Source organism: Dromiciops gliroides, chromosome 3 (genome assembly GCF_019393635.1).
Source record: "Dromiciops gliroides isolate mDroGli1 chromosome 3, mDroGli1.pri, whole genome shotgun sequence".
In the NCBI taxonomy this organism is placed as follows: Eukaryota; Metazoa; Chordata; class Mammalia; order Microbiotheria; family Microbiotheriidae; genus Dromiciops; species Dromiciops gliroides.
In genome coordinates this window covers 668,723,166-668,741,219 of record NC_057863.1, presented here as the reverse complement: position 1 = coordinate 668,741,219, position 18,054 = coordinate 668,723,166, and the positions used below count along the sequence as shown (strand labels likewise).

General features: G+C 38.2%; 1 protein-coding gene across 1 annotated transcript in view; it reads left to right on the top strand.

Moving 5' to 3' along the window:
* The window catches only part of LOC122746669 (zinc finger protein 571-like), a 31,717-nt gene extending 16,179 nt beyond the window's left edge, over positions 1-15,538 (top strand). The window contains exon 4 of the mRNA XM_043992477.1: positions 13,249-15,538. Coding sequence (XP_043848412.1) covers positions 13,249-14,519 — 1,271 coding nt within the window. The 3' untranslated portion in view covers positions 14,520-15,538. The remainder of the gene's footprint in view (positions 1-13,248) is intronic.
* The last annotated feature ends 2,516 nt before the right edge of the window (positions 15,539-18,054 follow it).

Sequence of the window (18,054 nt, the reverse complement as noted above, 5' to 3'; positions counted from 1 at the left end):
ATCTGAGTAAATTCAGAACACTCTTGATTCCGATATCTAAAATCCCCAATACTCATATCAATACCTTGCTGCTTACTTCTACATTTCTGTAAAATATATACCCTTCCATGGCAAAAGAAGCAGAGTCTTGAACTATGTTGATTGTCATTCTTATTCAGCTTAAGTTTTTCTTCTTTAACCCCTCTATATTGTCTGTCGGGCTTTTCACCATACAAATGCTTTATAAGATTACTAATTAAAGACAAAAGCAGGTTAGCAAAATTATGAACAAAACGAGCATATCTGGAATTTAAAGAGTTTTCTAAGATTGTCTCAAAAGCACAGCCAGGCCGGGGAAGGGCTGAGCCTGAAGCTGCAAATGCAGGTAGAAAAAGTTGAGCATGCGCATCAGATCTCTGGACTTCCCAGGCAGGGGAAGCTATGGGCTTGGCCATAGGAGGAGTAGAGGGTGGGGTCTGGAGAGGAGGGGAGGGATCAGAGCAATTTGAATCAGACTTGATTTTGAACTCAGGCCTGGATTCCTCTTCCCCCACTTTGCCTCCAGGTGCTAGGGGATAAAAGCTTCTAGAGGGTGGGTCATTGCCTCCAGGCATGCAAAATTAAAGCAACAATTACTGTTAGAACTGGGAAAAGCAGCGGGAATCTCTTCAGGTTTCTCTGAAAAAGCATGGTTGGGAGAGGGAGAGATATTTCCTTGTGTGAGTAAGTTGCTGGCTCTTTTAACAAAAATAAAAAGAAAAATAGAAAATCCACAAAAACAAAGCATTAACATGATCTTATCTCCCATTTGTCCGGTTAAACAGACTAAAATCAAAAATAGGGTAATTAGGGAGTTTAAAAGGTCCATTCGAAAAAATTTAAAGGTAAAACACAGCCAGTGCACCAGTACTTAGCAGTTTAAAGGGAGAGGGAGGGGAAATTTCTTACCCAACCAGAAGATCAGAAGAAGACTGAGGGTTAGCTTTCCTCTTCGTGGTCAGCCATCTGTTAAGGGCTAAAATTCTAGCTAAACTGTCTAAAATATCTAATGAGTGGTCGCCAATAAATTATAAGCTTTAGCAAGAGTTAGACTTTTAAGCATTTATTAAGGAGAATAAGAATTTGGTAAAGAGAGAGAGAAAGGCCTAGATTTCTATCTATTAAAGGGAGAGCACATTTTTAGCTCCCTTCTCCGCCAGCGTCCTCAGGAAAGAGCCCCAGAGTCAGCGCCAGTCTCTTCCTTCCTCCTCCCACTAGTCCGCGTCACTTCCTCCCACCAAAGAAAAGACTCCTGGTCTTGCCCTCAAAGACCTTCGCTTCATGGGCAGAACTCTTCTACAGTAAGTATCCAGCAGGTGGCGTCATTCCAATCGTTACAAAAGTTAAAACTTAACTAAGCTGTAAAACGTTATAGTTAATATTAAAATATGCAACTAAAGTGACTTTAATCCATGCTGAACACACGATAGCTAAAACACAAACTGGGATTAGATACCCCACTATGCTTAGCCCTAAACCCAAATAGTTAAAAAACAAAACTATTCGCCAGGGAACTACTAGCTAATGCTTAAAACTCAAAGGACTTGGCGGTGCCCTAAACCCACCTAGAGGAGCCTGTTTCTATAATCGATAAACCCCACCTCTTCTTGCCAATACATCCTATATACCGCCATCGTCAGCTCACCCCAATAGGGATCTAAAGTAGGCAAAACCATAAAACCATAAAAACGTTAGGTCAAGGTGTAACATGAAGAGGGAAGCAATGGGCTACATTTTCTAAACTAGAAAATAACGGACTGTCTTATGAAATCTAAGACCTGAAGGAGGATTTAGTAGTAAATTAAGAGTAGAGAGCTTAATTGAAATAGGCAATAGGGCGCGCACACACCTCCCGTCACCCTCCTCGATCAAATAAACTAAATAAATAATAAAGTTAATACATAACAAAGAGGAGAAAAGTCGTAACATGGTAAGTGTACTGGAAAGTGCACTTGGAATACCAAAATGTAGCTTAACCCAAAGCATTTAGTTTACACCTAAAAGATTTCAGTTAATTCTGACCATTTTGAGCCAATCGCTTAGCCTTTACAAACTTCAAATAACTATTTTATTATATTTCCAAAACATTCTACTTATCCAAGTATAGGTGATAGAACAGATATAATGTGCTATAACGATAGTATCGCAAGGGAAAACTGAAAGACAGATTAAAGCACAAAAAAGCAAAGACCAAATCTTTTACCTTTTGCATAATGATTTAGCCAGTTAAACCGGACAAAAAGAATTACGCCCGACTTCCCGAAATTAAGTGAGCTACTATAAAACAGTATAAAAGAAGCAAATCGGCTATGTAGCAAAATAGTGAGAAGATTTTATAGTAGAGGTGAAAAGCCAATCAAACTTAAAGATAGCTGGTTGTCCAAAACACAAATTTTAGTTCAACTTTAAATTTATATATTTAGTGAAAATAAACCACACTTTAAATTTAAAAGCTAATCCAAAGAGGGACAACTCTTTTGATCATGTAAACAAACTTTATTAGAGGGTAATGAAATACTTATACACGTTGTGGGACTAAAAGCAGCCACCAATTAAGAAAGCATTAAAGCTAAAACACCATTATTCCTTAATCCCATTAATTAAACAAAACCCCAAATATAAATATTGGACCATCCTATATTTTTATAGAAGACATAATGCTAAAATTAGTAACAAGAACCCCTTCTCCTTGCACAAGCTTAAATTAGTAACGGAATATCCACTAACAATTAACAAACCAATAATTATAAACAAAAACTGGCAAATTATTATACTTATTTTTAATCCAACACAGGTGTGCATCTAAAGGAAAGATAAAAAAGAATAAAAGGAACTCGGCAAACTAAAACCCCGCCTGTTTACCAAAAACATCACCTCTAGCATAACAAATATTAGAGGCATCGCCTGCCCAGTGAGTTAAACTTTAACGGCCGGCCGCGGTATCCTGATGGTGCAAAGGTAGCATAATCACTTGTCTCTTAATTAGGGACTCGTATGAATGGCATGACAAGGGTTTAACTGTCTCTTATTCTCTATCAGTGAAATTGACCTCCCCGTGCAGAGGCGGGGATGCAAATACAAGACGAGAAGACCCTGTGGAGCTTAAGATTCATGATATAACTCTACCCACATATACCCTAAGGGACTAAAACCACGAGCTCTATATCATAATCTTTGGTTGGGGTGACCTCGGAGCATAAAATAACCTCCGAATGATATAACCTAGATCCTACCAATCTAAGTGTAACAATACCACTAATTGACCCATACATTGATCAACGGAACAAGTTACCCCAGGGATAACAGTGCAATCACATTTAAGAGCCCATATCGACAATTAGGGTTTACGATCTTGATGTTGGATTAGGATATCCCAATGGTGTTAAAGTCCTCCGTGATCTGAGTTCAGGCTGGAGAAATCCAGGTCGGTTTCTATCTGTATTTTTATTTCTCCCAGTACGAAAGGACAAGAGAAATAAGGCCAACATTACTAATGAGCCTTGGAAATAATATATGAAATTATCTTAATATCTTAATTCAACATTTTTATCCCATAGAAAATGGCTATTAAGGTGGCAGAGTTGGTAATTGCGTAAAACTTAAACCTTTACACCCAGAGGTTCAAATCCTCTCCTTAATATGTGTTCATTGCTAACCTACTCTTGTATATTGTTCCCATCCTACTAGCAGTAGCCTTCCTCACACTAATTGAACGAAAAGTCTTAGGCTACATGCAATTCCGAAAAGGCCCAAACATCGTAGGACCTTTTGGCCTTCTCCAACCATTCGCTGACGAAGTAAAACTATTTACAAAAGAATCCCTACGACCACTTACATCCTCAATCTCAATATTCATTATTGCCCCAATCTTAGCCCTAACCCTAGCATTAACCATCTGAACACCCCTCCCTATACCCAATACCTTAGTAGACATAAACTTAGGCTTACTATTCATTCTAGCATTATCAGGACTCTCCGTATACTCAATCTTATGGTCAGGCTGAGCATCCAACTCAAAATACACCCTAATTGGAGCCCTCCAAGCCGTTGCTCAAACCATCTCATATGAGGTAACTTTAGCTATTATCCTCCTATCCATCATGCTCATTAATGGCTCCTTCACTCTAAAAACACTATCGTCACTCAAGAAAACATATGAATAGTTATCGTCTCATGACCACTGGCTATAATATGATATATTTCCACCCTAGCTGAAACTAACCGAGCCCCCTTTGACCTAACTGAAGGTGAAGCAGAATTAGTGTCAGGCTTCAACGTAGAATATGCTGCAGGCCCTTTTGCTATATTCTTTCTAGCAGAATATGCTAGTATTATTGCTATAAATGCTATACCGCTATTCTATTTATAGGAACATCAATTAACATATTTACCACTCATATTAATACATTAACTTTCATGGCCAAAACAACAGCCTTAACACTAATATTTTTATGAATTCGGGCATCCTACCCCCGATTTCGATATGACCAACTCATACATTTATTATGAAAAAACTTTCTACCTATTACATTAGCCCTATGCCTCTGATTCATCTCTATCCTAATTGCATTAGCATGCATTCCTCCCCAAATCTAAGAAATATGTCTGACGAAAGAGTTATCTTGATAGGATAAATTATAGAGGTAATAATCCCCTTATTTCTAGAACAATAGGACTTGAACCTATCTATATCCAAGAACTCAAAATCCTCTGTGTTTCCTTTACACCACATTCTAGTAAGGTCAGCTAAATAAGCTATCGGGCCCATACCCCGAAAATGTTGGTTTGCACCCTTCCCATACTAATGTCCCCTTATGTATTAATAATTATGTCACTCAGTCTATTCATCGGAACATCCCTTACTTTATTTGGAAATAACCTAATAACAGCCTGAATAGGCCTAGAAATTAATACCCTAGCAATTATCCCCATAATAACATATCCTAATCATATAGGAGCCTCAGAATCCGCTATCAAATATTTCCTTACGCAAGCAACTGCCTCAATAATAATTATATTTGCCATTATCTATAACGCTTGAATAACAAATCAATGAAATCTGTTTCAAATTTCTAATCAATGAGCCTCAATTATTATAACCCTAGCCCTAGCACCCTTCCACTTCTGAGTACCCAAAGTAACACAAGGGATCCCCTTGCTATCCGGAATAATTCTACTAACTTGACAAAAAATTGCCCCCACATCAATCATGTATCAAATTTCTCCCTCACTTGACATGAAAATTTTAACCTTACTAGCTATTGTATCAACTATCCTAGGCGGATGAGCAGGACTAAACCAAACTCACATTCGAAAAATCTTAGCCTACTCATCCATTGCACACATAGGATGAATAACAATCATTATCCTAACCAACCCAACAATAACTCTGCTCAACCTCATTATCTATATTTTTACTACACTCACAATATTTCTGACCCTCAACCATGCCTCAGTCACCAAAATCAAATCACTCGCAAACTTATGAAATAAATCAGCCCCCATGACTATTATCCTTCTTACATTACTCTCCTTAGGAGGATTGCCGCCCCTAACAGGTTTTATTCCAAAATGACTTATTCTCCAAGAACTAGTTGCCAATAATGATATCACAATAGCAACCTCAATAGCCCTATCAGCCCTACTTAATCTCTTCTTCTACATACGCATCATTTATGCAGCTGCCCTTACCATATTTCCTACAACCAATAACTCAAAACTACATTGACTCCACATATCCACAAATACAACCTCGATAATCCCTACACTTACAATTATTTCATCACTTCTACTTCCTTTATCCCCCCTACTAATTAATTTAACATACTAAGAACTACAAGCCTTTATCTTGCATCCTTCCCACACAAATTGAACACTTTAACTTAAGCTAAATTCTCTCCATTCCCGGCAGCAATCAGCTACTCCTCTGAATTTGCAATTCAACGTAACAGATACTTCAAGGCCTCATAAAGACTTAGGCTAATCTAGACCAAAGGCCTTCAAAGCCTTAAGTAGGTGTTTAACTCACCTAGTCTTTGCCTCATTCACTTCCCCTCTGCCTTGTAAGAAAAAAAAGGCGGAGGCCCCCCCCCCCCCCCATCCACACAAATCTTTGCCTCTAAATTGGAGGGTATTTATCCCACTAAATCTTAGTTAACAGCTAAGCACCTAAACATTTGGCTTCAATTTATTGGTAAAAAGAGATATTTAGTCTCTGTCTTTGAATTTACAGTTCAATGCTTGCCTCAGCCATTTTACCTATGTTCATTAATCGTTGACTATTCTCAACAAACCACAAAGAAATTGGCACCCTTTACTTCCTGCGCTTGAGCAGGAATAGTTGGCACAGCTTTAAGCTTATTAATCCGAGCAGAGCTTGGCCAGCCTGGCACCCTAATTGGAGATGATCAGATTTATAATGTAATTGTTAACGCTCACGCATTTGTTATAATTTTCTTTATAGTGATACCCATTATAATTGGAGGGTTTGGCAACTGACTTGTCCCTCTAATAATTGGAGCACCTGACATAGCTTTCCCCCATATAAATAATATAAACTTCTGATTATTACCCCCTTCATTTCTCCTATTACTCGCATCATCAACTGTTGAAGCTGGAGCCGGGACCAGATGGACAGTCTATCCCCCTCTGGCTGGCAATCTAGCCCATGCAGGCACCTCCATAGACCTTGCCATTTTTTCACTACACCTTGCAGGAATTCATCTATTCTAGGAGCTATCAATTTCATGACAACCGTTATCAACATGAAACCACCAGCCATATCTCAGTATCAAACACCACTGTTTGTTTGATCAGTAATAATTACAGCAGTTCTTCTCCTTCTATCCCTCCCAGTTCTAGCTGCAGGAATTACTATATTACTAACAGATCGCAACTTAAACACGACATTCTTTGACCCAGCAGGTGGAGGAGACCCCATCTTATACCAACATCTCTTCTGATTCTTTGGTCATCCTGAAGTACATATTCTTATTCTTCCAGGCTTTGGTATTATCTCACATATTGTAACTTATTACTCTGGTAAAAAGGAACCATTCGGTTATATAGGAATGGTGTGAGCAATAATAGCCATTGGATTCCTAGGCTTTATTGTATGAGCCCACCATATATTTACAGTTGGACTAGACATTGATACTCGAGCTTACTTCCCCTCAGCCACAATAATTATCGCAATTCCCACAGGGGTAAAAGTATTTAGCTGGCTAGCCACTCTCCACGGAGGTAGCATTAAATGGTCTCCAGCAATATTGTGGGCCCTAGGGTTTATTTTCCTATTTACAATTGGAGGATTAACAGGAATCGTTCTAGCCAATTCATCTTTAGACATTGTTCTTCATAATACCCTACTACGTAGTAGCTCATTTCCACTATGTTCTTTCAATAAGCGCTGTATTCGCAATTATAGGAGGTTTTGTGCACTGATTCCCTCTGTTTACAGGCTATATACTTAGTGATATGTGAGCAAAAATCCATTTTTTATTATGTTTGTAGGAGTAAATATAACACTTTTTCCCCAACACTTTTTAGTATTATCAGGTATACCACGACGCTACTCAGACTATCCAGATGCCTATACAACATGAAATATTATATCATCAGTTGGCTCTTTCATTTCTCTGACTGACGTAATTCTTATAGTATTTATCATCTGAGAGGCTTTTGCATCCAAACGAGAAGTCTCTTCCATTGAACTAACCACAACCAACATCGAATGACTACATGGTTGTCCACCTCCTTATCATACATTTGAACAACCAGTCTTCGTAAAATCTTAAATTGAGTACAAGAAAGGGAGGAATCGAACCCCCTAAAATTGACTTCAAGTCAACTCCATAACCTCTATGACTTTCTCATAAGATATTAGTAATAACCATTACGTAACTTTGCCATAGTTAAATTATAGGTTTAAACCCTATATATCTTATATGCCTTACCCAATAGGACTGGGCTTTCAAGATGCCACATCCCCTATTATAGAGAAGTTAACATATTTTCATGATCACACCCTAATAATCGTCTTCCTAATTAGCTCATTAGTTCTATATATTCTTCTCCTAATACTTACAACAAAACTAACCCATACCAGTACAATAGATGCCCAAGAAGTAGAAACAGTCTGAACTATCCTACCAGCTGTTATCTTAATCCTAATTGCCCTTCCATCCCTTCACATTCTCTACATGATGGACGAAATTTATAATCCTTATATAACAGTAAAAGCTATAGGCCATCAATGATACTGAAGCTACTAATACACTGATTATGAAGACCTAATATTTGATTCATATATAATTCCTACCCGTGACTTAAGCCCAGGCCAATTTCGACTACTTGAAGTTGATAATCGAATGGTCCTACCAATAGAACTCCCAATCCGTATATTAATTTCATCAGAAGATGTTCTCCGTGCATGAGCTGTACCATCCCTAGGATTAAAAGCTGATGCTATTCCAGGACGACTTAATCAAGTAACCCTAACATCTACCCGACCAGGTGTTTATTATGGTCAGTGCTCAGAAATTTGTGGCTCTAACCATAGTTTTATACCAATTGTTCTAGAGATATCTACACTAAAATATTTCAAAAAGTGGTCTTCTATGATGCAATCATTTTTGAGTAGAACTAAAATACTGCTAGTATTCTAAGGAATTAAAAATCCCTCAAAACACATGCCACAACTAGACTCTTCAACATGATTTCTAACTATTATCCTTATAATTATATCCCTTTTCTGCATCTACCAACTAAAAATAATGAATCAGAACATAATTTCCATTATAGCACAAGATGAGAAAATTAAACCTGTAAAAACCACCTTACCCTGAGAGAAAAAATGAACGAAAATCTATTTGCCCCATTCATCACCCCTACTATCTTAGGTATTACAACATTACCAATCATTATATTTTTTCCATGCCTAATTCTAACTACCCCAAAACGTTGACTACCTAACCGAATCCAAACTCTACAAATTTGACTAATTCATCTTATCACTAAACAAATAATAACAATACACAATCAACAGGCCCGATCATGGACCCTAATACTTATATCACTTATTCTATTTATTGCATCAACAAATTTACTAGGTCTACTTCCATATTCTTTCACCCCTACAACACAGCTATCAATAAATATTGGTATAGCTATCCCACTCTGAATAGGAACAGTAGTAATAGGGTTCCAAAATAAGCCAAAAGTCTCTTTAGCCCACTTTCTCCCTCAAGGAACTCCTACTCCACTAATCCCTATATTAATTATTATCGAGACAATTAGCCTATTTATTTAACCACTAGCCCTAGCAGTTCGACTAACAGCCAATATCACTGCTGGTCACCTACTTATTCATCTCATTGGCTCTGCAACATTAGCCTTATCATCCATTAGCATAACAGTATCTACCATCACATTTACTATCCTATTCCTCTTGACAATTCTAGAGCTAGCAGTAGCCATAATCCAAGCCTATGTGTTTACTCTTCTAGTAAGCTTATACCTACATGATAATTCATAATGACCCACCAAACCCATGCCTACCACATAGTTAATCCTAGTCCATGGCCCCTAACAGGGGCCCTCTCAGCCCTCTTGATTACATCAGGACTTATTATATGATTCCATTTCAACTCTTTCTCCTTACTAACTATTGGCCTCACGACAATACTGCTAACAATATACCAATAATGACGAGATATTGTCCGAGAAGGAACGTATCAAGGACATCACACTCCTGTTGTACAAAAAGGCTTACGCTATGGTATAATTCTATTCATTCTATCAGAAGTTTTCTTCTTCCTAGGATTCTTCTGAGCCTTCTATCATTCAAGTCTAGCTCCCACCCACGAACTAGGAGGCTGCTGACCTCCAACTGGCATTCACCCCCTAAACCCACTAGAAGTTCCACTACTCAACACATCTATTCTCCTTGCTTCTGGAGTATCAATTATATGAGCCCACCACAGTCTCATAGAAGGAAACCGCAAACAAATAATTCAAGCACTAAGTATTACTATTCTTTTAGGTGTATATTTTACTGCCCTACAAGCCATAGAATATTATGAAGCCTCCTTTACTATTTCAGATGGAGTATATGGTTCAACCTTCTTTGTAGCCACAGGATTCCATGGACTGCACATCATCATTGGCTCTACCTTCCTAATTGTCTGTTTAATCTGACAATTTTATTACCACTTCACATCTACTCATCATTTTGGCTTCAAAGCAGCAGCCTGATACTGACACTTTGTAGACGTAGTATGATTATTCCTTTATGTTTCTATCTACTGATGAGGTTCATATTTTTCTAGTATAATTAGTACTACTGATTTCCAATCATTAAGTTCTGGGTAAAACCAGAGAAAAATAATTAACCTTATTATCATCTTATTAGTCACCACTTTATTAGCCTCTATCCTAGTTTTAATCGCCTTTTGACTGCCTCAATTATATTTATACTTAGAAAAATCAAGCCCATATGAGTGTGGATTTGATCCCCTAGGGTCCGCTTGCCTACCATTCTCAATAAAATTCTTTCTAGTCACTATTACATTTCTCCTATTTGACCTTGAAATTGCTTTATTCTTACCTTTACCTTGGGCAATCCAATTACCCAATCCAGGAATCACACTAATCTTTTCATACAGTTTAATTTTACTGCTGACAGCAGGCCTAGCTTATGAATGATTCCAAAAAGGCCTAGAATGAACCAAATAGGTTTTTAATCTAATTGAGATAATTGATTTCGACTCAATAAATCAAGGTTTAACCCCATGACTACCTTATAATATCAATCAATTTAAACCTAATTATAGCCTTCTCACTAGCCCTACTAGGGGTCCTCATTTACCGATCGCACCTTATATCAACACTTTTAGAAGGGATAATGCTATCTTTATTTGTTCTTATAGCACTTCTAATCTCTCACTTCCACATAATTTCTTCATCAATATTACCCTTAATCCTCCTGGTCTTCTCAGCATGTGAAGCAGGAATTGGATTAGCCCTAACCCTACCAACTATGGCAACAATTACATTCAAAACTTAAATCTGCTACAATGCTAAAAATCTTAATCCCAACCTCAATGCTCATTCCTCTAACCAGATACTCCAAGAAAAAGTGAGTATGAATTAATCCCACCATATGTAGCCTAATTATTAGTACTGCTAGCCTACCTCTCCTACATCACAACTCAGATTTTGGTTACAATTGTAACGCCTCCTTCTCTATAGATTCTTTATCAAGCCCCCTACTAGTCTTATCCTGCTGACTACTGCCATTAATAATAATTGCTAGTCAAAGTCATTTAACCAAAGAACCATTACTCCGAAAAAAAGTATACTTAACTATACTAATTGTACTTCAACTATCCTTAATTGCAGCCTTTACATCATCAGAACTTATCATGTTCTATATTTTATTTGAAACAACACTCATTCCCACCCTTATCGTAAGTACACAATGAGGAAACCAAAATGAACGACTTAACGCTGGCTTATATTTTCTCTTTTACACTCTATCGGGATCACTACCCTTACTAGTTGCTCTACTACTTATACATTATAACCTCGGATTCCTGCATATCCTAACTATGTCCTTATTCTCCCCAACCCTGGACTTTTCCCCCTCAAGCTCAATCCTATGATACGCATGTATGATTGCATTCATAGTTAAGATACCCCTGTATGGCCTTCACCTATGGCTACCCAAAGCCCACATTGAAGCCCCAATCGCAGGCTCCGTAGTCTTAGCTGCTATCCTCCTAAAACTTGGAGGATATGGCATCATACGAATTACAATTTTCATTCAACCAGTCACTACTAACCTAGCCTATCCCTTCATTATTCTATACATATGAGACATAATTATAACAAGCTCTATCTGCTTACGCCAAACAGACCTAAAATCTCTTATCGCTTATTCCTCTGTTAGCCACATAGGCTTAGTCATTATTGCTGCCCTTATACAACCTACACTAAGCTTTATAGGAGCTACTACCCTAATAATCGCCCATGGCCTAACCTCCTCTATATTATTCTGTTTAGCTAATACCAACTATGAACGAATCCACAGCCGAACAATAATCCTTACCCGAGGCCTTCAAATAATTCTTCCCCATATAAGGGGGAAAAATAAGGAGGAATATAAGGAAAGCAAAAGACAGTCCTTGCTGTCAAGGAGCTCAAAATCTAGTGCAAACAATGAAAGGGAAAGAGAAATGGGAAGAATAAAAGTGGAGACAATAAGTCTATTACTGTGCACAGAGCATGCCCACTCACAAGGTTTGTATTCTAGTCTCAGCTGCTGGGATATGGGTCAAGTCACCCAGCCAATCTGAGGTCACGGCCTGAGTTGTGAATGTGATGAAAATGCCAGCCCATCCTGTGTCACTGGTTTCTTGTGAGGATCCAATGTGTGTGTGAAGTTCTTTGTAAATTAAATCATCGTTGGGATGTGAGCTAATGACATTTTATAATCATTGATTTTGCCCATGTAAGTTTGAAGATTCTTTTCTTTGCCTGGGGCAACAGAATGTAAATGAGGTTTTGTTCTGCTGGTGAAGGCAAGGGAATATAAATAAATATGTGTCTGTAGAGTGCCAGTGTATTTCTGTTTTGTTATGTGGTAAAAAAAAAAAAAATGAAAGTTTTTTAACAGTCAGTTAGGATAACTGAAAGATGCCAGTTTTTGAAGGACCACCCTTTCGGGGAGGAGACCAACGGCATGAGCTACGCTCGCCAGTCTGCCTGCTGTGCACATCAGACTGCCTGCTACACACTCAACTTCCGGGGTGCGAGCTTAAAAGGCAAGGAGAAAATGGAAGTAGGAGCTTTTTCCTGCTCTGCTGGTCTCCTGACTGCGCTGCACAGGCTGATGCTGACAAGAGTTCGACTGGGCCCAGCTCTCGTTAGCAGCAGCACGTGCTTGACACAGTCTCTCTCTCCCTCCCCAAAGGTGGCCTTGGGCTTTTGGTGAGTTTTATACGGAATATAGACTAAGCTTAGACTTAAGACGATTTGTATTGTATTTCTACTTTCCTATCCTTCTAATCAACATCACCTTGTGACTACCATACAATAAAAGCTCTAACTAGAAAACCAGAAGCTTCTTCCGTTTACTAGTCTGGGAGATAAATTAAGGGAAAGGTTAAAGAGGGGAGATTTATGATCTAATATCCAATTTTAAATCTCACAGTTATTTGTTTCTTTCAGAAGGAGAGATCAGACTTGAAATGAAGGAGAGTAGTGCAGAGCTAAGCCTTTCTCTGGAAGAAACTCACAAGCAAAGACTCACAAGTGACAGTCCCTGTGACTTCTCTTGGAGAGAAATCTGTGCCACACATCAGAGAATCCCCACTGGAGAGAAACTGTATGACTGTAATCAATGTGAAAAGACTTTCAGATCCAGTGGCCATCTTGCAGCCCATCAGAGAATTCATACTGGAGAGAAACCTTATGAATGTAATCAGTGTGGAAAGGCTTTTACACAGAAGTCTAGTCTTAATGGGCATCATAAAATCCACACTGGAGAGAAACCTTATGAATGTAATCAATGTGGAAAGGATTTTAGAAATAGGTCTAAACTTAATATGCATCAGAGAATCCACACTGGAGAGAAACCTTATGAATGTAAGCAGTGTGGAAAGCCTTTTACTCAGAGACACATTCTTGTGGAGCATCAGAGAGTACACACTGGAGAGAAACCTTATGAATGTAAGCAATGTGGAAAGACTTTTAAACAGAGATCTACTCTTCATGTGCATCAGAGAATCCACACTGGAGAGAAACCTTATGGATGTAAGCAATGTGGAAAGGCTTTCAGATCCAGTTCCCATCTTGCTACCCATCAGAGAATCCACACTGGAGAGAAAGCTTATGAATGTAATCAGTGTGGAAAGGCTTACAAATATAAGAGCAGTCTGGGTGCACATCGTAAGATCCATACTGGAGAGAAACCTTATGAATGTAATCAATGTGGAAAGACTTTTACACTGAGGTCTCGTCTTAATGTGCATCAGAGAATCCACACTGGAGAGAAACCTTATGAATGTAAGCAATGTGGAAAGGCTTTTAGAAAGAGGTCTCAACTTAATGTGCATCAGAGAATCCACAGTGGAGAGAAACCTTATGAATGTAAGCAATGTGGAAAGACTTTTACACTAAGGTCTCATCTTAATGTGCATCAGAGAATCCACAGTGGAGAAAAACCTTATGAATGTAAACAATGTGTAAAGTCTTTTAGAAAGAAGTCTCAACTTAATGTGCATCAGAAAATCCACAGTGGAGAGAAACCTTATGAATGTAAGCAATGTGGAAAGGCTTTTAGAAAGAGGTCTAAACTTAATGTGCATCAGAGAATCCACACTGGAGAGAAACCTTATGAATGTAATCAATGTGGAAAGGCTTTTACACAGAAATCTAGTCTTACTGTACATCAGAGAATCCATACTGGAGAGAAACTTTATGAATGTAAGCAATGTTGAAAGGCTTTTAGAAAGAAAAACTCTCTTGTTCAACATCAGAGAATCCACACTTTGGAGAAACCTTATGAAGTGGAAAGACTTTTACACAGAATCCCCATCTTACTCAACATTAGTGAATCCACTCAGGAGAGAAACCATATGAATGTGGAAAGAGTTTTAGTCAGTGAGTCACTCTTGCTCAGTATCAAAGAATCCACAATGAAGAGAAACCATATGAATGTAATCAATATGGAAAGGTTTTTACATGGAGAGATACTGTTGCTCTACATCAAAGAATCCACATTGAGAGCAATTATGCCCGAAGAATTATTAAACTGCCTATAACTTTTGACCCAGAAATATCACTATACTATCTCTTTGCAAACATGATTTGAGAAAAAGGAAAATATTTCATATGTTCTAGAATATTTATAGCAGCTCTCTTTGTGCTCTTTGTATGTTCCAGAAAAGAACTGGAAATTTTGGATATACTATCAATTGGGGAATGATTGGGCAAATTGTAATATATGATTGTGAAAGAATCCCACTGTGCTATAAGAAATAATGAGCTTGGGTTTTGAAAAACATGGAAAAAATTGAACAAAATAATGAAGAGGAGAGTAAGCACCACTAAGAGAATGTTGTGTATAGCAATGCTGATTGGCTGGGATTTTCCCAGTAAACCATCATATCATCAGTGAACAGGGATAGTTTAAGCTCTTTACCTGTCTTTATGCCTTTACTTCCTTTCTCTTGTCTTATTGCTGTTGTTAGCATTTCCAAAAGAGGGGGGAGACTAACCATCCTTGCTTCACCCCTGCATTTATTAGAAAAGATCCTAATATAACCCTGTTTCATGTGATACTTTTAGTTTTAGATATATGTTTTTGTGATACTGAAAATGGTCCCACCAACTCTATACTTTTCATTATATTTTTAGCATAAGTGGGTTGTACTTTCAAACTACCAAAAAAGTATTTCATTGAGCTGTCAAATATTAAAATATAGCTTTTGTATCTGCCTGTCTCCTACAAACAAATCAGAGAAATAATGTTTAATCTCTCCTACAAATTAATAAACAAATCAGAGAAATTACATTTTATATCTCCTACAGTGAACCAAATCAGAGAACATGATATATCAGCCTGTCTCCTACAAAAGAGATCAGAGAAATATTTAATTTCTCCTATGAAAACAAATCAGAGACAGACAGAAAAAATATACCTGTCCTCTTACAAAAGCAAATCAGAGACAGACAGAAAAACCATAAATATCAATTTAATATTTTATTGTCCCAAGAAAAAAGTTAACAAAACATGATCATGTGAAGACTTCCCTCCTAAGAGAGAAGCTCAGAGGACTCCCCATTTCTGAGGGTTGTAAGAATATTTTTACTGATTGGGCCTGATTTGAGGACTAATCTGACTGGAGGACTAATCTGGGGACTTTTGACTATTTGGCTATCTGACTGTCTATCTGACTGCTATTAATTTAATGTGGGCCGTTTATAAAGTTCCACCACACTGCTCCACTCCAAAATTGAAAAGCAAAAGATTAGGAAGCCTCTCAACTAAATAATCAAAGCAGAGTTTATTTATGAGATACAATTTAAATTAAGAATACAGGGGCAGCTAGGTGGTACAGTGGGTAGAGCACCGGCCCTGGATTCAGGAGGACCTGAGTTCAAATCTAGCCTCAGACACTTGACACTTACTAGCTGTGTGAACCTGGGCAAGTCACTTAACCCCAATTGCCTCACTAAAAAACAAAAAACAAAACAAAACAAAAAAAGAATACAGGGAGGACAGCTAGGTGGCGCAGTGGATAGAGCACCAGCCCTGGATTCAGGAGGACCTGAGTTCAAATCCGGCCTCAGACACTTAACACTTACTAGCTGTGTGACTCTGGGCAAGTCACTTAACCCCAATTGCCTCACACACACACACACAAAAAGAATACAGGGAAATAAAATGTACAACCTGACTGCGTTCCCCAAATCAAAATAAATTTACACAGGGTATATATGGCTTTAGTGCACTGATTACAGGGCATTGTCAGTTTCAATAGTATGATACAGAAATCAACCCAGAAGCAAAAAGAAATTTAACAATTTCAGTTATTACAAGTATGGAGGAAAAAGAGAAGCATCATGATAAGACTATACGATTCCAAAAAAGGGTTTGGCAAGGATGAGGATGCCCAGATGTTACGATAAGATAGGGACTTACTATCCTGAGGGAAAAAAAGTCACTGGGTAAGTCAGGTTTGGAGTTCAGTTGAAGGACATTTTGCTTCTATTAATCCAAGGTTTCATAAAACTCCCCTTGGATAATAAGGTACCTCCATCAAATCCAGGTGATCCATATATTCTTATTACCAGAGCTAGAAAAAAAATTCATATGAAAGTACAAAAGGTCAAGACTATCAAGGGAAGTAATGGGAAAAAATGCAAAGAAAGGTGGCCTAGCGGTACCAGACTTAATACTATATTATAAAGCAGCAATCATCAAAACTATTTGGCATTGGCTAAGGAATTAGAATAGGGAAGGAGGAAACAAAACTATCACTCTTTATAGATAATGTAATGGGGGAAATGGGGTACAGGGTTGGTTAAGGGTTGGGGTTCTTAGGAATTCCTCTTTAAAGAATTACACCCTCTTGCACACAAAATTTAGTTAGAATAAGGTGGTAGTTTATTTAGGAGCAAGGGAAGGGAAGGGTGGGGGGAGGGAAACCATGCAAGAAATCCTTGGACTTTTCATGGGGAGACAGGCACAAAGCACATGGCTCAAGGGTACCAAATCTCCTCGAACAGGAGACTGGAAGGTACTTTTATAGAGGCCTGATGGGGGTGGACCATCTGCCTGTGGAAAGTTCCTTTAGTGAAGGTGGACCATCCCCCACTGGTGGTAGCTGGGGGAATTGGGTGAGGAGTGGAGGACCATCCCCCACTGGTAGTGACTAAAGGAATGGGGTGAGGGGTGGCTACAGATCCCTCTTCAGAAGCAAAGGCCACAGCCACACCCAAACTTATCTCCCCAGGGTAAGGGAGACCAGAATGAAGGGTAGGAATCCCAAGCTAGCTCAGTCTGATTTGGTTCAGTTTATCTCTCTAGGCATTATCTGTCCTCTGGTTTAGTTTCTCAAGGAGAAGGTTCCTTGATGTGCCCCAGAGAACTTCTGGGGTGCTCTGCACCCCATGACAATAATATGCTGGTAAACTTAAAGAATCAACTAAAAAACTACTTGAGACAATGAAGAACTTCACTAAAGTTGCAGAATATAAAATAAACCCACATAAATCATCAGCATTTCTACACATGACCAACAAAGCTCAGCGGCAAGAGATAGGGAAATTCCATTTAAAGTAACTCTAGACAATATAAAATATTTGGGGGCCAAGACAAACCCAGGACCTCTACAAACAGAATTACAAAACACTTTTCACACAAATAATATCAGATCTAAATAATAGGAAAAATATCAATTGCTCATGAATAGGACAAGGTAATATAATAAAAATCACAGTTCTACCTAAATTAATTTACTTATTCAG